General features: G+C 37.5%; 3 protein-coding genes across 3 annotated transcripts; all 3 read left to right on the top strand.

Annotated features, from left to right (window-relative positions):
• Positions 1-260: 260 nt before the first annotated feature.
• On the top strand, positions 261-3,539 carry LOC137936182 (protein SAR DEFICIENT 1-like). Its single transcript, XM_068780746.1, has 8 exons — positions 261-349; positions 788-866; positions 1,443-1,495; positions 1,584-2,077; positions 2,512-2,672; positions 2,760-2,954; positions 3,038-3,131; positions 3,232-3,539. Exons 1-8 carry the CDS (start codon positions 261-263, stop codon positions 3,513-3,515), a joined length of 1,449 nt encoding a protein of 482 aa, XP_068636847.1. The 3' UTR covers positions 3,516-3,539.
• A 4,389-nt stretch (positions 3,540-7,928) lies between these two features.
• Positions 7,929-9,439, top strand: LOC137935854 (uncharacterized). Its single transcript, XM_068780239.1, has 5 exons — positions 7,929-8,040; positions 8,156-8,259; positions 8,357-8,482; positions 8,572-8,843; positions 9,013-9,439. Exons 1-5 carry the CDS (start codon positions 7,929-7,931, stop codon positions 9,149-9,151), a joined length of 753 nt encoding a protein of 250 aa, XP_068636340.1. The 3' UTR covers positions 9,152-9,439.
• An 11,329-nt stretch (positions 9,440-20,768) lies between these two features.
• Positions 20,769-21,792, top strand: LOC137937530 (uncharacterized). The gene is made up of 3 exons (XM_068782595.1): positions 20,769-21,036; positions 21,125-21,282; positions 21,541-21,792. The coding sequence occupies exons 1-3, from the start codon at positions 20,769-20,771 to the stop codon at positions 21,646-21,648; spliced, it is 534 nt and encodes a 177-aa protein (XP_068638696.1). The 3' UTR covers positions 21,649-21,792.
• The last annotated feature ends 1,717 nt before the right edge of the window (positions 21,793-23,509 follow it).

Raw genomic sequence — 23,509 nt, 5'->3', positions numbered from 1 at the left:
GGCAGGCAGGATTTGACCATAACCATGACGTTACCGTCGTTACATCATCTTCATCGAGGTCATTTTACTCCTGCCTCTTACCGCGTCCTTTCCTCAATCCTTCCGTGAACCTTCTCTTCTGGTTTTTCTTTTTTTTAATCCTCTCCAGTGTCTCGTTCGGCTCCTATAGCTGCCCATTTAAGAAGGGCGTTCTGCCATTTAAATCCTCTCCTCCTCCCATCAATTTGCTTACTAAAGCTCTCCCCACATCTTCACCAAAAATGGCTGCCAAGAGGTTTCTCCATGACTCTAACTCCGACTCTGACAAACGAGAGGAAAAACGGATGAGAACTACACCCTCTTTCTCGACGTTCGTATCTCTATGAACTCTCTTTAGGGATTCGCTTTCTTTTGTTTTGTTCTCCCTTTCCTTCTGTTCTCATGTGCTGATCGGACGGACTCTATATCTTTCTGATCTTCTCGTGTTTCATGATCCTTGATTTGAAGTTTTGTCACCTGCACCTGTATCTTCATTAAAAACGATTACTTTCTTTAGGGAAAGAATCGACAAAAAGAGGAGAAGTTCCCCCCGAATTGATCGTTTTCTGGGATCGTACTTAATTTTTTTTTTGTTTTTTCAATTTCCTGTTGTTATAAACTATCGGTTTTCATATATCCACAGTTTCACTTTTGTGTTCTTGTTACAGAATCTTTCCAAGCCCTTTTAGAGTTTTTCTTCTGCTGTGGTTGAGCAAGAGAAAATCATAACGAAATACTGATACAATTCTTGTTTCTCAACTTTTGACAGTGTGGTTAGAGAAGCGATACTGCTGAAATCTTTTGAAAGCTTTTCTAGCTCGGCCTTGGAACCGCTGCTTCGGAAAGTGGTAGGTTGAATCTCGATTCATAAGCTATTTTGAAGTTTCATAATAAACCGGAACTGATCTTCCATTTTTTGCATTCTCAAACTCTACTTTTCTATATTCCAATGGAAATATCTCTCGCAGGCTGATTCGACTTTTTTTTTTTTTTTTTTTTTGTATTCACTTCCAAATTTATTACATCACCTAAGGCTTCAATGCTGATAGCATAATTGCGTCAATCAAAGTGGAAAGATGACTAAGCCTTAATTACCTACCTCTTCTCTACTCATTAATGAATAAAGATAGTTCTTACTTTTCTCGGTTGAGTCAGTTCTATTAGTAATCAATGAGATCTGTTCGTTTCCTGAAGTGATTAATTAATCTATTAAGTTAATCTCCTACCCACTCCTTCTGCATCGGTACCATTGACTTGGGTAATCTGTGGTGTAAACAATGAAGAAAGAAAGATTCTTGGATATTTTATGTGAGCTCAATTTTCTTCAGAAGGGAGGGAACACGAAAACGAAGCTTATATTAGACTTCCGAGACTTCATACTTTCTTGTTTAATCTCCTATTTAATCGCTAATTTTATGTTTCAGATGAAAGAGGAGCTGGAGCGCAGTATAAATCGTGTGGCTCGGACATTTGTTAGGTATGGTAAACACTATTTAACCATGATCTTCTTACTATGAGCTTCTTACTTGTAAGAAACTGTAATGGTTCTTAATTTGGGATTCCAGATCGCCTTCTTTCAAGCTGCAAGCAGTTGAATCATCCACCTTGCAGCTCATCTTCACCAAAAAGCTCTCACTCCCTATCTTCACCAGCACCAAGATCGAAGATGAGGACAACAACCCACTGCAGATTCAGCTAATTGATACCAGTGACGATCGGGCGACCGGAGTCACTCTCCCCAGTTCCGTTAAAATCGAGCTGGTTGTGCTCGACGGGGACTTTACCGGTGATAACAGTGAAAACTGGACATGTGAGGAATTCAACAGCAACATCGTGAAAGAACGAGAGGGGAGACGACCTTTACTCACCGGAGACGTGCAGTTGACCGTCCGAGATGGTTTCTGTTTCGTTGGAGATATCGAGTTCACTGACAACTCTAGTTGGATCCGAAGCCGAACCTTTAGAATTGGCGCCAGACTTGCTCCTGGGACTTCAATGGAGGTGATAATCAAAGAAGCAAAGACGGAAGCGTTTCAGGTTAAAGATCATCGTGGAGAATGTAAGTTACTTTTATGATCCTTCTTCTGTGTTCTACCAGATAATCCATTGATGAACGGTTTTAAGGGTTTCAGGGCACGAATTAATAGAGAATCTTGAAAACCTTTCTGAACAAATAGGTTCATTAGACAGAAAAAGGTCATCATCTCCCACGATGCAGCAAGGGCCCATGTAAGGGTAAAAAATCTGCCTTTCCAGATATCCCTTATCGCCTTTCTGTATGTGATGGAGACGCACTAGAATCCAATTAAGGAAGACCAAGGCCAGTCGTGGTCCATTCTAACCCAATTTGCGTGGCTCTCCTGCGAATTGACCTTGCTTTTTGAAGGTTTTATTGGTCTGATAAGATAAGAACAAGGTTTTGTAAATTATTTCTTGGGGTATCCGCCATGAATTTTAACGTTTTAGACTGACACGATCTTTAACATTTCGCAGTGTACAGGAAGCATTACCCACCGTCTCTAAACGATGACGTCTGGAGGTTGGAGAGGATCGGCAAAGGTGGCGCTTTCCATAAGAAGCTCGCAGCCGAAGGCATTCATACTGTACAACTGTTCTTGAAGGCCTGGGTGGTGGATCAATTCAATCTGAGGAGGGTAAGCTCAGCCATAAATCTCAACCTTTTTTTCTCCCAATCAGATTATTCAAAACTACAGTCGTTCGTGACAAATCTCTATTTGCAGATTCTGGGTATGGGGATGTCCGATAAGACGTGGGAAAGGACGATGAAACACGCAGTCACCTGTGATTTGGGGAACAAGCTCTACTTGCACAAACATGGCCCTTACAAACTCTTGTTGACTCCAATCTGCCAAGTCGTAGGTGCCATGTTCGACGACCATGTTTACCCAGTGACTGCTCTCAATCCGCTGCAAAAAGTATGAATTCAAATCCCCCCTTTCACCAGTCTCATCACCATAAGCTTCCGTAATATATCAGAAACTAACATGAAAATCTTCAGACCTACGTAGATCGGATGGTTTTAGACGCATACGAGCAGTGGGAGATGCTGGAGGAAGTAGATCGAGTTCTGGGTCTCAACGCTTTATCTCAAAGTGGGTACATCTTCTCATTACCAAATTGAATTTCTTTCGATTAAAAAATTTAAAGCGTCGATTCGATACCAGTTTTTCTTATAAATGGCGATCCGTTCAGACGAATTGATGGCACAACGGATGCTTGGCGAGTCTCATCGTGAGATTATACAGATTAATCAACAACTCGGAGTGGGTGACGGAGGAATCTTTGAGCTGCCATCCCTTCCGAACAGCAACTTGCATCTGGAGTATAGCGAATGGAATCAAAATTTGGTTACTACTCCGGCAGCAACGATCACAGAGGCTGGCCACTTATTCAATATGTTTGACTCGGGCTCTGATGATGATTCAAACACAAACACAAACCCTCATCCCTGTCGCTTTTTCTTCTCTGGAAATTAAGAGACCGAGTTTTATTATGTTTTTCGACAGGAAGCGGACGCCCTCTGTGCTTCTGCATGAGAAGAGGCAATCTCACCCCTTTTGGAATTAGTTTTCTCTTATTGTTGATGATCTTCAAGAGAATGGTCACTTGCCCATTGCGAATGTACAGTTTCTAGTAAAAAAATATGTAATTTAAGAACAAACGGAGGCATCTTTGTAAGTAGAACCAGATGCCCGTTCTCCCCTAAGCTGCAGTTCAAATTGCCTTTCATTTGAATATGAAAGCAACGAGGAAGGAACCCCTTGGCGTGCTAATTTAATTAGTAATTTAATAAATATTAAAAGTCATTAATATAATAAATAAATAAATAAATAGGATATTTTAGTAATAAAATAAGATAGATTTTAGTTTAGTCTAAATTAGTAAAATAATTACAAAGTAAAATGAATATATTAATTTAAATAATTATAAAAAATAGAAAATAAAATACCATAGGAAGATGTTTACTTTTTATAATGTCTATATGCTTGATTAAATCCTTATTGTCATAAAAATCTAAATTATTTCTCTTAAATTAGTAATTAAATATAATATTAAAAATCACGAATATATAAATAAACAAAATAGGGTACTTTATTATAAAAATATTTTGATAGAGGGTATTTGAGGTGAATAATTTTAAAGTCATGATAAAATATTTTCTTTTTTAAAAATACTTAATTTAGATTTTTAAAAGTAAACATTTAAATATTTAATATAAAAAATAATTCGTGATCAATTAGCACAAGTACAACACAAGTACAAAATGTTTAATATAAAACAATCAAGTTAGTACCTCTGAAATACAACCTAAATGTTCATATTCATTAAAATATAACTATGCCACATCTGAGTTGCTAACAAATCTAAAAAATGTCATGCTTTTGAGGATTGTACTGCAAGTTTATCTGAATATTTCTTTGCTGGTTATCATCATCCACAAAATCATCACTATCTTCATCATCTTCTCCACTAGACTCATCACTCTCATCATCTTCTCCACAAGACTCATCACTTGAATCATCTTCTTCATTTTCAAAGATATCGATATAATTCTCTATGCGTATATAATTGTAAATTATACAACAAGCAATTACAATTTTTACCTTAATATAAAAAATAAATGGAGGAATCTTTCAATATTTCAAATCAAACTTTTAAAGCCCCAAAAGGGCGCTCAATACTAGTCCTCAAAAATGAGTGCCTTCGGTTGAACAATTCTCTCTCAATTGTTGGAGGGTTATTTCCAAATTATTGCAAATGACAACGAGTGCCTCGATAGAGAGCCAAAACCTAGAAGATTTGTATAACCAACATCCACTAAATAATATTTACCTACAATAGAAGATATATTTCACGTGAATTAATTAAAAATAATAATTGATAAAAATACTAAGTAAATAAATATTATTTACCTTCAAGTACCCAGGCTTTATCTCGTCTCATCAATGTTGACTTCTATATACGTAAATCAACTGTTGATCTCTCCAATCCAACGAGTACATAAGTGAATTGCATGTCAAATGTACATGTTGACATTGCATTATGTAAGAGAAAACCCTTTTATGTTCCAAAATCTTACTTGTTGATCGAACGGGATGTGGACTTTGATATGATATCCATCAATTACCCTAATACAATCCTAATGACACAATTTCAATTAATACAGACATACATATGATATTAACCTAAAATTATTCATCAAATGACTTTGTTGTTACTTCAAATGACAATGTCGGTGCTATAAATCTATGCTACAATCCAGTATTTCACTCTCGCATAAAATATATAGTTTTGGATTACTACTTCATTCAAAAATAAGTTAAGAGTGGCACTTATCCAAATGCTCTCACCAAACCGCTTCCATGAATACGCTTAACCAAGATTGAACTCTAATCTTGGAGCTCTATTTTGCAGAGGCATGGTAGAGATAACGGATAATACTTATCTATAGTTTCAAAGATAATTTTTATCTTGTATGATAGAGATAACCGATAACTATCTTATGTATTTGTAAGCTATAAATACTTGTCTTATGTAAAACATGGTGAAAATATTTTCTTCCTTATATTCTCCTTAGTTTTTGAATATAAGACTATTTTGTTTTTGTTTTAATTTTTAAGCAAAACAACTTAACAATCATGCGATCAGGTTAATGCAGGACGTATTCAGTCGCTTGCACCCGCATTCTCCGCCATTGACTCAAGATTGTCCTCATTTTGGCCCCTACTCTCCGGAAAATTTTAACGTGTCTGGCGTCGATGAATTCCACAGGAATGTTTTCCTCTTTGATTTCTCACCACTACTGCCACCGACACCTCCCTCGACCACAACTCTCACTCTACCCTTCCACACTACGTGTCCTCGAGTGAACTTCGCCCGCCACTCTGGACGGAGGAGACTGGAGAGTCACTTCTTGGTTTTTTTCTCTTTTCGTTCCAATTTCTAGCCTTGGATTTTTCTTCCTCCGTTCTCCACCGTTATCTTCTCTTTTTTCCGATGAACGCACCGTATGTAGCCACCCGGCACCACCTATTGAACGTCCGTCCGAGTTGGCACTGGAGGACGATCAAGTCTACACTGCCCAGCCATCTGAGTCCTCGATCTAGATGCAGCAGCCAGAGGTCGAGTAATCATATACACAAACGGCTAAAAAACTGTTATTTAATTAACAAAATCATAAAAAATTATTATTTAAGCCACTTTGTGTATATGTTATCTTCCTCACCCACGAGAGGAGGAGGCTTATTGAAATGGCTCAACAAATCACAATTGGTGAGAAAATGTTTAACAGATTGAGACCAACTTAAGTAGTTCGATAATCCTTTAAGAGGAATTTTAGTGATTTTGAGTAGATTTAACAGCTATATTAAAACCAATGTCTTCAGCCATGAAATATTAATCAAAGAATCAAATAACCACCACCTTTGTTTAGATTAACACACAAGCAACCAAAGAGTGTATGTGATGCAATCTCAAAATAGCAAGTAATTCAAAGAGAATCCAGATTTTGGACTTGCCTTCCAAGTCATAAGCAAAATCAGCAACATTCCTAGTTAAGAATGCACCGGATTTCTTACCTTTGTAAACAAAAAGAGTGGGTTTGTGATGTTTTTCATGTCTCACCCTTGTGTTCTTCGTTTTTTGGTTCCGCTGAAGCTATTATGAACTCGAGGGCGAGTTCTTTCTAACCTGAGGAAACTGATGCAGGCGAGAATATCTAATGCGCGTATATATTCGGATCTTTAATCGGATCGATATAAATAGTCGGATCTTTACTAGGATCTTTAGTTGGAGTCGGACCCATATGCGGATATTTACTCGGATTCGTAATAGGATCTTTTGTATTGAACCCGGGTTGGACCATAATTCTTAGGGTTCGGGTTCGTGTTATCCTAAGTTGCAGCCCGGGCTTGTCGGGGGCGTTGAATGTGTTTAAAAGGTTGTTTAGAGGTTTCTCTGGAGAAGTTGAATGATATTGTGAATCGATTTAGAGAATTTCTCTACGATTTCAGGGCGGATTTCGTATGTTCTTTCCGTAATTCTTAATTTGATCCATCTGCAGGATAATCGCTATCTTGTCTGGCATCTGTTTGGGATTGGTTTGGAGGAACTAGAATCCAGAGACTAGACCTCGAAAATCCAGAAACTGGACTCAAAAAGTGAACAAGTATGAAGGCAAAAGACGACGATTGAGACATGCATTGACGAACGCCCATAAAAAGCAAGCAGGTGCGACCAAAGTTTCATTAACCTTTACTGAATTCAAGGGACCACTGAGCAATTGAAAAAGGAATTACGCAGGCCAAGCCAACGAGACGCTAACAGCTTTTCTGCTGCTTAATTTTGATATAAATCACAAAATTCATATAATTGCACCCTCATTCTGGTATTCTTCCTCAATCAAACGGCATTTTCGCGTAATTTTATTCAAAGTTCAAACCTTGCGTTCAGAACAATCAAGTAATAATACCCATGAAATCGGAATTTAAAGTCAACAAGCCATTAGAGGATTCCAGTGCAGATTACGCGCAAAACATCAGACGTTTTTTTCTGGGTAAATGCTTTGATGAATGGATCTGTCACGAGATTGAATGGAGTAACATCTATTACAGAAAAGAATGATAGATTCCCCAAGGCCGGCGTTTTCAATCTTTCTGTTCCTTTCTGCAATTTAATATACCCCGAGACGATACTTGCCGACAAGAGTATTCTCAGTCATCGTCTTTCTAACCCATAAAAGGTTGCAGATAAGAAGAAAGAGAAGTATTCGAAGGCTGACAGATGCCCATTCTGTATGTGAATTTTCGACTTCATGCCCACAAACTGCCATAAAAGAGCATAAAAGCAGTAGTGATTAGTGAAGAAGACAAAATATACCAGTTTTCAAGATGTATACACTGCTTTCCAAGCCTAAAATCGATCCTTCAGAATTCGGCAGTTCGAGTGTCCCTTGTAATGATCATCCTGTGGAGTTCCTGGAAGAGGGCGTCTTTGCAGGAGGTAAATTCGAAGTTGATTATTCTTCTGCTTTTTTCTTTCTTTTCTGGGTTATTGAGGGAACTACTATATCGTACTGATTCTGGCTCTGCTCTGAATGTGGTTCCGGCAATTACAGGTGACTTCTGGAACCTCGAAGCTGCTTTTGGGCGCATAGATGGAGTAGTCAAGACGGCAACAAGTTATTGCGGAGGCACCTTGAAGAAGCCTACTCACAGAGAGGTGAGAGAGATATGAAACTTGAATTCATGGTCGAAAGCCTGATCATATGGGTAGCTTCATGTCCCTCCTCCCGTGATCGATTTCGTTTTTCATTCAGGTGATTGAGAATGTCACAGGCCATTGCGAAGCTGTCAGAGTGTGCTACGACAAGCGAAAGATTTCCTTCAAATCGGTCTCCAATGCTTTCTGGGAAAGCCACGATCCAACGAATAAAGAATATTTGGTAACTTCCGGAAATCCATCTTGACATCGTTAGTTTGTTCTGTTTTTTCTTAATTTCTCTGAATGACCAGTTGAAGGTCTTCCGGGCAGAACTTTGGTGTTGATACACATCATAGATCGGCTATTTTTTATGTGAACGAGGGGCAACGAAAACAAGCCCAGGAATCGAAGATCAGATGCCAGATGAAGCTTAACAAAAGAATTGTAACAAAGTTCCTTCCATACGCTTCAGATTTCTACCTCGCTGAAACACAAAACCAGAAATATTATCTTCAGAAAAGCCACATAAGACTCTGTGAGAGTCTTAATCTGCGCACAGCTGAACACTTTGCCAATTCCCTCCTCGCTTGCAAGCTTAACGGGTGTGCCCAAAAACTATTTCAGTGTCAAAATCGATTCGATTTTCCGTTTCATTTCCTTTTCACTGATCGAAATAAATTTCAGTCTTAAAGGAAGAGAAGAGTTGAAGCGAAAAACTACTAGTTTCATGCGGAGCCTAATTTTCTTGGTATTCTTTGCTTTTCTCTGCAGGATTCTTGCCCAGCGTGACATCCGCACTAGCGTTGAGGATTTGAAGAGTTTTATAAGAAGCTATAAATTGCCAAACCAGACAAAGCTGATTTTGGACGAACTTTTGAGAGATCTAGAGATGAATATTACAGAAAGCTGATCCTCATTTTTGTAAAACGAGATCGGTGAAAGTCCATGAATCTCTTGATTATGCGTTGAAGGGAGGAAAACGGGTAGCCGCAGAAAAACAGATGTTGAAAAATTGTGTGGTTTTGGATTGAGATTGGTCGTCGGCGGTGTCGGATAGTCTCGGATAGTCTCTCTCTCGCCGGTTTTGCTGGCTTGACCTCCTCCAAGGTCCCGGTAGTCTCGCCCGTTTGAATTGAGTATTTCAAAATAAAAGCGATGTAAGACCTCTAAATAAAGTATCATGCAAATTTGCAATTTCAATAGAAAATAAACATTCATACACCACAACACAAAAATAATTTTTGGTATCAATATACCGCTAATGGTATTCACTACCCAATAACCCTTGTTTGGGAAATTCCTCTATTTTAAAGCTCTAATAGTTGGAATTTTTACAAAGAGATTTTGGCTCTCTTTAAGCTACGTGTAGCTCAAAATATGTCTTTTACAATCACAATCTCCCCAAGTAATTGGTGCTAGATTCTAGTTCTACTTGACTCTTTCTATCTAGATTGAATAAGTCCTGGATGAACCTTTAACAAATAGAAAAAAAAAACTTACACCCTTTGCTTGGTGAGTTCATTCTCCTTAAGAGATTCAAGGTTCCACTTCTTTAGCAGTACAATATGGAGTGAGGGAGTTTGTCTAGAATGCAATACAAGGAAATGAAAGGAAATAGTAGTGGAATTTTCAAGGATGAGGCTCACCCTTTCACTCTAAAACACTTTTGAGAAGTTTTTCAAGTTTGAGAGTAAATGCTCAAAGGTATTGTAATAAATTTTTATTAACTTCTCTATGCATGGGGTATTTAAAACTTTCCCAAACAAACTAGCAGTTTTTTACCCCGTTTGCTAAAATCAGTACATTGAATGATTGATCATTGTAAAGTGATTGATTGATCATTATAAAGTAATTGATTGATCAATTGATTATATATGGCTTTTTTGTATTAAAATATGACTTATTAATCGATAGGTTGATCAATCAATATGTTACCATTGGTCCTCAAAAGTTAAGTTGATCGATCATCCGATCATTGCCAAGGGATGATCGATCAATCAGAATTCTCTCTGGTTGTGTAATACAAATATAATCAATCAATGATTTTTTTATGATCGATCATACTTTATGTCCTTGAATGGCAATATTCTGTCTGATTGATCAATTAGGTAGGATGATTGATCATTCCATGTAAAAAAAAATTGCCTGAACAATATTGATCGATTAATTCAAATGGGATGATCGATCATGCGCTATAGTATGATATGACAATGTTCTAGATGATCGATCTATCTACTTTGGTTGATCGATCATGCTTTATAGTTTTGGCCTACACACTCTTGGATGACCAATCATTGACAGAGGTTGTTTGATCATTTCAGTACTAGTTCAATGAAGTTGATGTTAAAAACATGAGAATGATTTTGTTTAAGTGCTTTAACATATTGTAAGAGATGTATATGAAGTTCTTAAACATGTTTATATGCAATGTATGACCTCAAACTCCATATTCACTATTATACTAAAAAAAAAGAGTTTAAGAATTCTCTCATACATTTGTGACTGAGTTTTGACATATGACTTTACATTTGAACTCTAGTCTTCTTACTTGTGGGTGCTTCTTCAAGAGACTCCAATGATGCTTGAGGTCTTGAGTAGGTTTGATCGTTTTAAAGCTTTAGACCTTGAGATACATTGACTCTTAAAGGTAAACTATCTGAAATACTTGGTTTCACAAATTGTTAGATCTATTAAGTTTTATTATTATCAAAAGTAATAAGAGAGTCAACCTATGGTCAACAATCTCCCCCTTTTTTTATGATGACAAAACCTAACTTTGAAAAAACAAAAATATGCACTTCCCTTCCCTAAGGTTTGGAGCTGATTTAATTTACAATGTTGTCATATGCTCCCCCTTAATCGTTGTGTAGTATAATTTAGTTCTTTTAAGTGTTAATTTACAATTTTTGTGTGCCTAAGAAATCTAAGTCCAATTTTTTAACTTTTTCTTCCATTTTTTTTTATCATATTCAAAATATAAAAACTTATGCACATGTGAGTATGCAATATGGTTTGGATCTAAGGCCATTTCATATATATAGTCAATTAATTACAAAAGATGTACTACAATGCTTTAAGTAATAAAAATATACAAATTTACAAGCATTTGAAGTACTTAAGGGAGTTAAAAGTGGTCTCAAGGAGAAGTAGCTGAGCTGAAGGTGGTAGCTAACTAAGGATGGTATCGATTCTCTATTGGCTCTCTTGAATTGTTATTTGACTAGCCTTCAACTGTTCTTGACTATTATATATAGCTACTTAGGTCGCCCAGATGTCATCTAATGCTTCTTCAATGGCAAAGATGTGATCCATGGATGATGATGCACCTTCTTCTATTCTTCTCCTCTTCACAAACTCAAATTGATCCACAGGAGGTTGTGGACTAAACTCATCACTAGAAGTTGCAGGCTATGGGATGACCTCTCTATGAATCTTCTCCTTTTGTTCCCACTAACCTCACCACTTCGCGAAGATAAACTTTTCAACCTTTGTTTATCTGATGGACAGCTTCCTGGTGATGTCCATTGACTCCTCATCAAAGAGATCCACTCCTGTGATCTCTTGAGTGAAGGGTAAACCATCCATTCTCGAGCTCATGGCTATGTCACCCATCCGATTGACCATAAAGTAAACAAAGTCCAGTTGTACCTTTTGGAATATCGCCATCATCTAGAAGATATCGATGGTCGTGAGCCTAAAAAAGGTCCCTTCCTCCAATTGAGGACATCTGTGATAATCTCTATGATCACCCTCTGAGGCATTCTGAGGTTCTTTATCTTGACCTTGTAGTAACTCCCAACTATTTGCCCAAACACCAAGAGGATGGTGTCTTGAATGTTTTGTGGGGGGTCTGCCAATTCTTTGTCACGTACCTAGTCACACCCATGAAGGATGTGCCGAGAAGGGTTTGGGTTTGAATTTTGGAGTTTTTTTATGGGTTCGGGATTGAATTTTGTGAAATATAAATAAAATTACTAATATTAAAGTAAAATTAAATTACCAAGTGCCAGTTACATTCAAAGTGATTTTTTTAAATTGGACTTAAAATAAGTAAACAACTATTAAAGATCTAGTGTCACTAAAACTTTTTGGATGAGATTTCTTACCAAGAGACTAATAAAATAATTTATCATATTAATTCTTTAATTGTGAGAATGCTATGTGATTCATGTAAGATACTTATATATATATATATTTTAATAAAAATGGTAAAAATTAAAAAATATTTAAATTTAATTAAAACATGAATAAGACAAAAAATTAAAATAAAAAAGTGAAAATTTAATTCATTCAATTAAAACCTTATAGTTTAATTAAAAATTAGATACTTCTAAAACAAACTGACCTAGGTGATGGTGCCATTCCTTGGATTGCTTGCTTACAAGCCCACATGGTTATGAGACTTTCCACTCAAATGGATGTTCGAGGTTTGGTTTGAGATACTTATCTGTACAAATTCTTTTTGCTAATCTTAGTCCTGGGTCATAATCTGACAAGACTCTTATTGAGCCAAAGTTTAAATGAACAGTTTAAGTTTACTGGTTTTATCAGTGGACCGATTAACCCCATCTAATCAAACCGGTCATCTGCATGCGGGAAATTCTCCCTTCTCTTTTAGCACCAATGCGATCCAGTTGCAGGAGGGATCCTTCCTGTCGCCCAAAGAAATCGGGTGAGAAGGGCTGGACCCCTCCCTCTCTCCCTCTCATGAACTTTTACAGGTAGAAGAGAGAGGAAGGAGGGCTCCCACCTGTTACAGGAACGAACTAGGGAGGGTTCTCCCGCTGCCATGCTGTTGATGGACAGGGCCAACTTACAGAGGTCATAGGAGAGGAAGAAACTTGCTCCCCACCTCTAGTTTAATGCGGAGAGAATGGAGGCACTCCTCCCCTACCTCCACAAGAAAGGGGGAGGGGGGTATAGCTTTCCTCTTTCTCTCCATTCTATCTAGATCAAAGAGGTCCAAGAGAAGGGAGGCATTTTTTTCAAGTTTTTTTTTAAAAAATATTACAATATCATCTTACTTTAGGCACATTAGAAACGAGTTGAATGTCAGTCAAACTCAATTGGCTTTTTTGTTAAAGATTTTCTTTTATTGATTGCGTTATATTACTACATCTTGACTCCTACATCAATAGGTACCCTTGTTCTTTCACAAATTGGGTTTCCAATATCTGATTAAGATTTTTTTTTTTATCAATGACAATATTAAACTTGTCTGAAAAACTCCTCCCATTCTCATGAGTTCACAAAGAATGATTTTTTTTAAGATCACAACAATTCCATTAAAAGGTGTCTCGAATTATCTTTCCAGGCGACAATTTATCAAAAGATTTCTTATCACTCGTGACTTGGATGATCATAAACTCTATTCCCTCTATAATGAGGAAGATCTCAACTACAAAAAATGGCTAAAAGAGGATACTTTGCTGATATGTTAGATGATTAATAGTATGTCTGTACCTAATAATGTGCATCAAGAATCTACAAAAGTTATATGGGATATGTGTGCCAAGTTTTCTTTCAACTCTGTTACTCTACAAAGGCTCTATGATATTTTCTAAGCTATCTACATTACCAAACAAGGAGACAATCTCAATGATTTTTTTCCTCAGTTCAAAGGTTTTTGCCAAGAATGAAAGCTAGCTCAGCCGTACTCCTTAGACATCGCAGTTCAAGAAAGGTAAAGAGAAGAATTGGCACGAGCCAACCAAGTCACTAGAGCTGAAAGTTGAAGTTACATAACATCAATAAAAGAAAATACAAGATTTTCTTTTGCAAAACCTTCTTTCGATGATATATGTGCAATGATGCTTTGGATCCCAACCAATCACTAGAGCTGAAAGTTGAAGTTACTAAGACATCAGGCTAAGTACTCAAGGTAGATGATAAAAAAAAAAAATTAGGAAAAGGCTAAGGTAGAGGTAGAGGCCGTGCTTTTGGAGAAGCATCCAGAGAATGTCTGCCACTAGAATTTGCACTCACTCTAGGTTGAATAATCATCTAGTTGGTAAGTGTTGGAGGTTGCTTGGGAAACCAACCAACATGAATAGGTGGCTGCTATTTTAGAGAAAAAGGAACTTGGGTCTTCAAACAAACTGGCTCCATAACCCTAAAAAATGAAGATTGAAAGGTGTTTCATAAACTTAAGAGCATACTAATCTCATCTCCTAGCTTCTATAGTCACCACCTCTACATCAATCCTTCTTCTCTACTCTTCTTTTCTCAACACTAAGCACATCTCAAAATGATGAAGTTCTCTTGGTGAGGAGGAGGAGACTTAAGGAAAGTGGCTTACATCCTCTTGCTCTTCTCATTGGTTGATAATAGGATGAAGAGAGAAGGGGCTCCCTCTCCTCTCTATTTTCCTACAAAAGAAAATATTTCTATAAAAAATTAATAATTTGTATAATTTTGGGTTGAAATAGATAATTTTTTGTGCCTTTTAATTAAGAATTCCCTAATCGTGGATGAACCCTTAAAATAACAAAGGTGTTAATTTAGAGGTGTGACAAGGGTTCATCGTGAGAGGAGGTCATCGATCATGACTTCAGACCTAATTGGAGTCTATCTACAATAGTTTATGCCGGGCATAGAAGCATGCACAACTTCACTGGTCATGCTCAGGGGGTCACATTGGGAATAATAGACTTAGATGTGGACTAGGCAACTACTAAAAGTTGGCCAAAAAAGGGTTTAAATCCTCGTCCATGAAAAACCAAGCATAATTTTCATAGCTCTCAATTGTTCAGTGGACCATTCAATGCATATTTCTTTGCCATTAAGCCCAAATGTTATCCTTTTTCTCTCTCTTTTTCTACAGCTAATGAAAAGTAATCCTTATAGATTTGGTGTTTCGATGAAGTGATTGAAAGAGAAAGAAGCATTCAATCAGACTGGTAGAGTCGCCTTTCATAATTATTGTGGAATAAATGGTTGGGTATGCAGTTATATAGACCACACATAAAACATTCATTGCCTTCTCCCTTTGAGCACCTGAAAGTCTATGTCAAATGGTCCACACAGCATATACATTGCATCTTTCCTAGTAAGCTTGTGACCGAAAGAAAGAGATTTGGGTTTTGAAATGAAAGGAAAAATGATAAGTGGAGTCAGCAATGAGAAGGGTCAAACGCACGATCGGCCGGCTTGGTTATTTTCATTAATCTGTTCTCTCACTCTATTCAAGGTCCAAAACATTCATACCCCTTGTTTCCTTGTCTACTAAGGGAAATATACAAGATTGAGAAGGTAGTTAGAGTGAAGACAAAACGACAAGTTTCTCCTCAGTTGCTCAAGGGAGAGCAAGTTCAGTATCCTTCTCCTCTCTCTCTCTCTCTGTCTCTCTCTCTCTCTCTCTCTCTCTCTCTCTCCTTTCTTTATGGTAGAACAAATGATTTGAAACATCACATACACCAGAGTTTGAATTCCTTGTACTTCAATCACTCCACTCTTCTCTCTCTCTCTCTCTCTCTCTCTTTCCTATTGTTTAAGAGAATATTTGAAAGTCTCGTACATGACTTTCATAATAAGAAGTCTTATAGAGTCAAAATATTTATAAAAAGAGGTCTCACAGAATAGTTTTAGTTATGTTAGTCTTCTATTTATGTTGAGTTATTTAATTATGCTAAGACTTATCTTTAAGTGTTAAAGTTTGGGTATAATTGGGACAAGGATAATTTAATTGTAATTGGACTCTACTATTTTTCTATATTATAAATAGGGGTTCATGTATTCTGATTACAACAAGTTACTGAAGTACTTCTCTTTTCCATAAATTCAACATGGTATCAGAGTAGGTTCTATGAGTTGACTCGGTCAACCCACTGAGATAATGTGATCTTTTTTTTTATCTATTATCTCTAACAGTTTAGGTTCGTATCTACCTTTTTTTCTCTTTTGAGTCCCTATACCCATTGTTTGCTTTACGTTTTCACCTCTATACTGAGCTTTTAATATTGCATATTATATATTGACGGAGTTTTAATCTGATAATCATCTTGTTCTCTATTTTATTTACTATTGCTCAGTTCTTTGCTTCCACAATTACTCGGATAAACTACTTCATATTGTTTTACAGTCCGGAATGTTGTTTTACTCGGATAATCTACTGCTATTATTTTTTTCTCATTTTAATTTGCTGCCCTGCTATCTTCTGGTCGTTGGTTTTCTGCTGTTTTCTTTGGTTCTCTGATATACTATTGCTGCATCCCGAGCCTTCAGACATTAACAACAAAACTTTTGAGAGTTCCGTTAAACTCTACGGTATCCAATAACTTTGGCATCAATACTCTGTCATTAATTTGTTGTTCTGCTACATTTGACATGTATTTTCATTGAATATCTTTGTGTTTCATCAATCAAGATCTAATGGTATCTTCTGAGGGTGGATGGCATAATTTTGGCATGGCCTCTATCTTCCAAGGTTGGATGGCATAACTCTAGCATGACCTCTATCTTTAGAGGTTGGATTGTATATATTTGGCATGTACTGAAAGATCATAAAGATGTAACTTGTTTTGGATAGGATTTTCTTCTCCATATTTGTTGCCATCCATCTTCATCGAAACCACTGTCATACAACATTTTTTTGGAAAGACACCCATCAGCCAGCAATCCGATAAAATATTTCCATTTTGGAAATTTTATCTACATCATTTATGGAATTCTCCTTGTTGCCACTGTTGTTATCCTGCACACTGACAGAAGAATATAACTTTTTGGCATTCTTACTACTCCGAAGTTGCTTGTTGATTGGTGTTTTTCCAATATTTTTGAGCTTTCTTGCTCCCCGCAAAGATCATTGGCAGCTTATTACACGTGGTATATGTTCCCATAATTGGCAGCTTATTACTCACAAAGATCATTGCTTGCTAATCTTCCTTATCTCCACTGTCATCGCTATTATTCAGTTGTTGCTATATCTCCGTAATTGCTGGTACTCCAGAAAGATTTTCTCTTCTTCGGGATATTACGGCTAATAATTTGGAAGATATCTCCTCTACTGGTTCTCGGAAACTTCGCTGCCTCTCATCCTCTTTTTGTGGAAGATTGATTTATTTTGAAAAGATTCTCTGGGACCTCTGGTTCAGTAGTTACCTATGCTACTGACCCTCTTATTCTCCACTTATTTCTGGAATGAGCTATTGGATCATTGCTTTCTAGTTTTTGTTTCCTTTTAGAGAGTTCAAAATCCAAAAAAAAATAAAAATTAAAACCGCCGCTCTATTCGGCGCCATGGGGAAGAAGAAGATATTTTGTTGAATATCAAGTTTCCTTGATTTAATCGAGCGCCGGACCCTACCTACCCGAACTTTGCTTATGTTTTGCCGAGGTAACTCTGCTCAACCTAGTCCGAGTCAACTCGGATCCGATCAACCTGACTCGGTCCATTTATTTTCTGCCTCAGTTATACGTGTCCAAGTCCCAAGTTTTATACCTATTTCTTCTGCAACTTGGCTATATTGGTCTACTATTTGACTCAACGCAACTCGGTTCTCTATCTCCGGTTGAATTATTATTTTGGATTATTATTCGGTTCCAACATACTATTTAGTACAACTTTCTTATTTACTGATGGATTCTCTGCAGACTATTTCATGTGTCCTTATTACCCTTAAGGACTTCTATTATTTACTAGTTATCAGTTGCAATACAATTGCACATGTGGTACATGTTATTTGGGCACTGGCCCATTTTCGTTGTTGCTATTGTGTCTCTTTGATTGAGACTATATTTTTGAAGAAGAACTCATCGGTTGCTTGCCTTGGGTTCATTATTTGTTGGTTGTTGTCGGCATTGGTTCGTCTGATGCAGAAATTGAATTTCTTAGAAAAATAAAGCACATGGTGGCCTCATCATTTTATCTTCCTCTTTACCCATTACCCATTGGTTATTTGGCAACCTTTCTCCTACCACCCTTTATTTGACTCTCACATACCCCTTTGGACCAACCTCTTGTGTGTTGCTTCGGTTGGTTTACCTTTCTTTATGTATATATATATTAAGTCCATTGAGACTTTTTATATGTATATGTGGGTCTTTCATCGTCGTCTTGTGAATGACAAGCAATACCCACTTATCATCCATTTCTACCTTTGAGAGTCGGTGCCCGGGTTGGGTCACCGTGATGGAGGAGCTTATTTCTATATTTATGTTATTTGGTTCAAGTTGGGATCACTACCATTACCTCCAAGCTTGAAGGGGAGAAGTAAAAGAAGAAGTACAAGACAGAGATATTTTATTCCATATGTTGTGGTAATTTTAATGTGACAAAAATATTCAAAAAAGGGGGAGCACAAAAGATGACGTTTTTGCATCTAAAAAGAATTTTTTGCAACAAAGAAAATTGAAGACCAAAAATCTTTTTCATTGCAATTTGAACTTATAAACTCCAACTTGAGGAGGAGTGTTGAAGAGAATATATGAAAACCTCTTACATGACTCTCATAATAAGAAGTCTTACAGATCCAGAATTACTATGGAAGAAGGTGTCACAAAAGAGTTTAAGTTTAAAGGTGTTTTAGTTATGTTAGTCTTGTATTTATGTTGAGTTATATTATGCTAAGACTTATCTTTAAGTGTTAAAGCTTGGGTGTAATTGGGACAAGGGTAGTTTAATTGTAATTGGACTCTATTACCTTAATCTATTATAAATAAGGGTTTATGTACTCTGATTACAACAAGTCAATGAATTATTTCTCTTTTTCATAAATTTAACACCAACTTCTCTTAAACAGGCAAACAAGTGTCGTTGCTCTTCCACATTTCTTCATCGGATGATGTGCTCCCTCTGATCGTCCGCCCCAGCCACTATCAGTGTCGCTGCTCTTCTAGTCGTTTTGCTTCCAAGAATCCTCGAAACAAATCTCATTACATAGCCAATGCCAAGTCCACATTTTCAGTTGTTATGAGACAAGATTGACCTCTCTAACAGTAGTCTATCTTGAGGGGGCATGATAAGGGATTAACATAATCCATCGGATAAGATCAAATTGGATTTATCCCATGTAGTATTTATTTTCTCATGTAAAACTTATCTTCTCAATTCTAACTTGTATAAATACCACCCTTAATCAATTGTAAAGGGTGGTTCAGTTCATCCTCTAATGTAGTTGTAAGAGAAACATGAGGCAAAGAAATTTTTATCTCTTGTTTGATGGGGTGGTTCCACCGGAAAATTAAGGCGTAGAAAAGGACATTGGGACCAAAATGTTGTTCTCCACGATGAACAATGGGACCCTTTTTCAATTATTAAAACCAGACAACCATATATTATACCCCTCCCTTGCATAGTGTTAGTACCTATGTCACCTCTCCAGTCCCCACCTTTGAGTATGAAAGGGCTCTGTACTTGAACGTGTGGCCTTGCCCCGACAACTTCACGTGCCTACTTGAATGACATTCATGGAGTTACATGTAAATCAAGGGAGTTTTTTACATTAGCACCGTCGTGAGATTTGTTGAAAACCCAAGAAAGTTCTCTCCTCCACGACTGATTTTCTTCACCAAAACTAATCACCATCTACACAGACATAACTGAGCAGTTGATTTGATAGTTTATGGGCACCAAATCTAGCTCTCAGTAGTCAGTACAGTGGGTAGTGAAGTAAGAAAGAAATCGTGAAGCTAAAACTTACCCCTGATGTATCTTTTCTTGGTTTTCTTGGTCACTTGATTGCAATGGAAATTTCCCCAATCAAGAATTTCCCCTGTAAGCAAGGAGACTGATAAAGACCCTGACACGGCCTTCAATCACAGGGAAATCTCCCTGTGGTAGTGAAGTAAGAAAGATATTTTCCAAGGCATGAGGACGCGAAAAAGGAGACAGGAAAGAAGAATTCGCTGGTGCAGCTTTTGGCTCTTACTGGCCAACACTCCCTCCCCACCTCCATAATGGCCGAGTAACGTTTGGATCATGAGAGCAACTGAACAGTAATACAATAAGGGGAGAAATGCCAGGAGCAGTGGAGGAAAAGGAAGACGATAAGAATTTAGAAGAAGGCACGAAGCGTGGTCCTCACATGGACCCCTCCAAGCCCTGTTTTCCTTTCTCGGAATCTCATGCCTTGGTGGACAATTAAAAAAGCACTTTGGATTTCAGTCGCAAGACACATGTACTCCAAAGATCGGATCACATCATACCGCGCTCGAGGAGAGCTGCTGCTTCTGCGGATGACCTTTGATCAGAAGACGACACATACTTCATTTTGTAATAGTAATATTCTAGTAGTTCGTTGGGGATGACCTGAATTTTGTGTGAATGAAGGTGGTGGGTGATGTGAGAAAGAGACAGGTCCGCCTTTCATCTCCTCTCCCTTCTTCTCTGTCTCCATTTCTTCGTCAATATATCACACCCATCACACCGAAATTCTCTTTGTTCATGCTGTTTGCGGTTGAGAGGAATAACCAAGAAGAGAGAGAGAGAGGTTTTTCCTTTTTATGTGAAGTAACGAACCGTAGACGAGCTTTTATTCTTGTTCGTTCGTTTCTTGCTCGGGGAAAGTGAGAGAGAGAGAGAGAGAGAGATGGGAAATTGTCAGGCGGCGGACGCATCAACAGTGGTGATACATCACCCGAAGGGTGGGAGAGTGGAGAGGCTGTATTGGCCGGTGAGTGCGAGTGATGTAATGAGAAATAATCCCGGTCATTATGTAGCGCTGGTCACTTTCTATCATACCGGAGAAGATGAAACTCGTAAGGGAAACGGGGGAGTGCGTTTGAGGCGGGTGAAGCTTCTGAGGCCCAAGGATATCCTCATTCTAGGCCACGTTTATCGACTTGTAAGCACCCAAGGTACGGTCTTCGCTCTGTTTCAGACGTTGATATGGTTCTCGATTTGTTCAATTTTTGACGTTTTGGCACTTCGATTACTGGGTTGCAGAGGTTGTGAAGGGGCTGTGGGCAAAGAAGTACGAGAGGGAGAGAATGAGGAAGACCCAATTAGAATCAAATAAGAGGCAGGAGAGACCGAGAGAAGTGCAGAATCCTGCCTCTCTCACAGACTCGAGGCCGGCACCCGCGCTGGAGACGTTGAATCAGGTATAGTATAAAATAGGATCGAGATTATCTTCTGGTTCATGCTCTGTTTCTTTGTGTAATGGATAAACTCAGAGAGCGTTGAGTTCCGGCGTTGATTCATACAATGGTGATTCGTTTTCCCCTTTCCACCATATTGGCGTGGATGAGAGAAGATGACCAATCACTATCTAAAAATGTTTGATAATTATTCGCTCTTCAGAGACTACAATCCAGATAATTATGACTTGATACTAATGAGGTTCCTGGAATACCTTACAGGGAGACAAACAGGAGAGACAACGGCCAAAACCAAGCCATTTAGCTGGACGATCAACGTTGAAACCATGGCGTCCCTCCTTGCAGAGCATCTCTGAACTCGCAATGTAACGATAAAACCTTACACTGCACAAGACAACAACGCTGTCATTTTTAGGATCCTTGTATAGGAACACAGGCAGGCAAAACGAGTTCAAACTTTTCCTCTTCACCTCTACTCTTCTTTGAAATGGATTCAGGATTGGAATAAGAACTACACCGGCCAATTTTATTTTTCACTTTTTCTGTTCGATCCACAGTTTTGAAAGCTGTTCGAGCGGCTACAGGCGCTCTCGGAAGCTTTTTCTCCTTGAGTGCTAATAACATGTCAGTGAAAGGCTCCACTAGAAGGTTGCCTGGGCCTCATTTTCCTTGAGCAGAAAGTTGCTGAATATCTTCTTTTAAAAAAATCAGGATCCAAATTATTGACAATCTAGAAATTCCCATGGCATAAACACATTCATACACGAACCCACTTTTGTCAACATATCATTGCAGCATTAAGCCACAACTAATTATGCCTACAACAGCCAAGTTACGATTGTTTTTTTTTTTTTTTTGTTTTTTTTTTTTTGTGAATTGGAGAGGGGATCGTGTACTGCACCAAGCTTTTTTATAGTGGTTTACAATCACTATTTTAGATTGTTACTCCACTAGGAACTTTTCTCTCAATTTAAGAATTCCACTATGAAATGCCTAACGTCACCTTCAACAAAGAACCATAATGGTTTGGTAGGAGTATTTATAACTTCCCCAACTCAAATTAGTCGAATTTTGCCCGTTTACAAAAAATGAGTACTTTGATTAATCGATCATAACGACTATTTTTTTGTCAAACAATGACTTATTGATCGATAGAATGATTGATCAATATGTTCTTGTTGGTCCAAAAAAGTCAATTTGAACGATCATTATCAGTGGATGATCGATCAATCAAGATTCCCACTGGCTATGCAATGTAAGTATGGTCAATTAGTATATTTTCCTCTGATCGATCATGTTTTATGTCCCTTACTGGCAAGGTTCTGACTGATCAATTAATCATGAGGGAAACCCACTCTTCAAACGTTGGGAAGCTTCAATTCAAGTTGAAATTTGAGCTCTTTGTTGAAGACACTATTCAAATAGCCTACTTTTACAACTCAGAGTCAATGCACCATTTGAATACGAGTACTATTATTGTAGTATTCTTCTTCCAACTTCCTATTGACTCCCATCTTTCAAATACTAGATGCTCTGTTCGAATCGTCAAAGTTTTGGAAATAATGGACTATTCAAATACTCAAAGGACCATTTGAATGGTCAATACTCTATATTTTTATTATCTTTATCTTCTTCATTGTTGAGCATAACTCACTCCACTAATACTCTTTATCATTATCTTCTTCATTGTTGATCATAACTGCTTAAATACTTCATCTTATATTCAAATAGTCAATGCACCAGAAGCAAGAATTGATTTAAAAATATGCTCAAAACTCACTCCACTAATATAGTTAGATTCAACTGTTCGTTATGCTCAAAATTAGGTGAAAAGATGATCTTGAGAGTTGAGACAGACATGCACCTTCTCTTTTTATGATGCAAACACTTTGCTCCCCTTTAGTTCAATCAATTTGCTCCCTCTCACTAAGTTTTCTTACTTCTTAAGTTTATGAGTATGATTGATGTTTTCTCCCCCTTTTGACATCATAAAAACACACATCCATTGAAGATTGTATAATAAACAAAATTTTCATTAAACGTGTTGTATTACGTCAAACAACACAGAATCATAGTCAAAACCAAGATTTAATTTCAAATTTCACTAAGATACATCAAGATATTACACAAGGATCTTGACACCATTTGATATGAAAGCCAAAACTAACCTAGGCCTCTAGATAAGTATTAAACTCAGGGACATTCTGGTATGGCTCACTCCTTAGTGACA

Source organism: Aristolochia californica, unplaced genomic scaffold (genome assembly GCF_029961685.1).
Source record: "Aristolochia californica isolate CCGP_79_NKW_82.1479 unplaced genomic scaffold, dmAriCali1.0.hap1 SCAF_7, whole genome shotgun sequence".
Classification (NCBI taxonomy): Eukaryota; Viridiplantae; Streptophyta; class Magnoliopsida; order Piperales; family Aristolochiaceae; genus Aristolochia; species Aristolochia californica.
The sequence above is the reverse complement of the archived record's forward strand: the minus strand, read 5'-3'. Positions and strand labels throughout refer to the sequence as shown.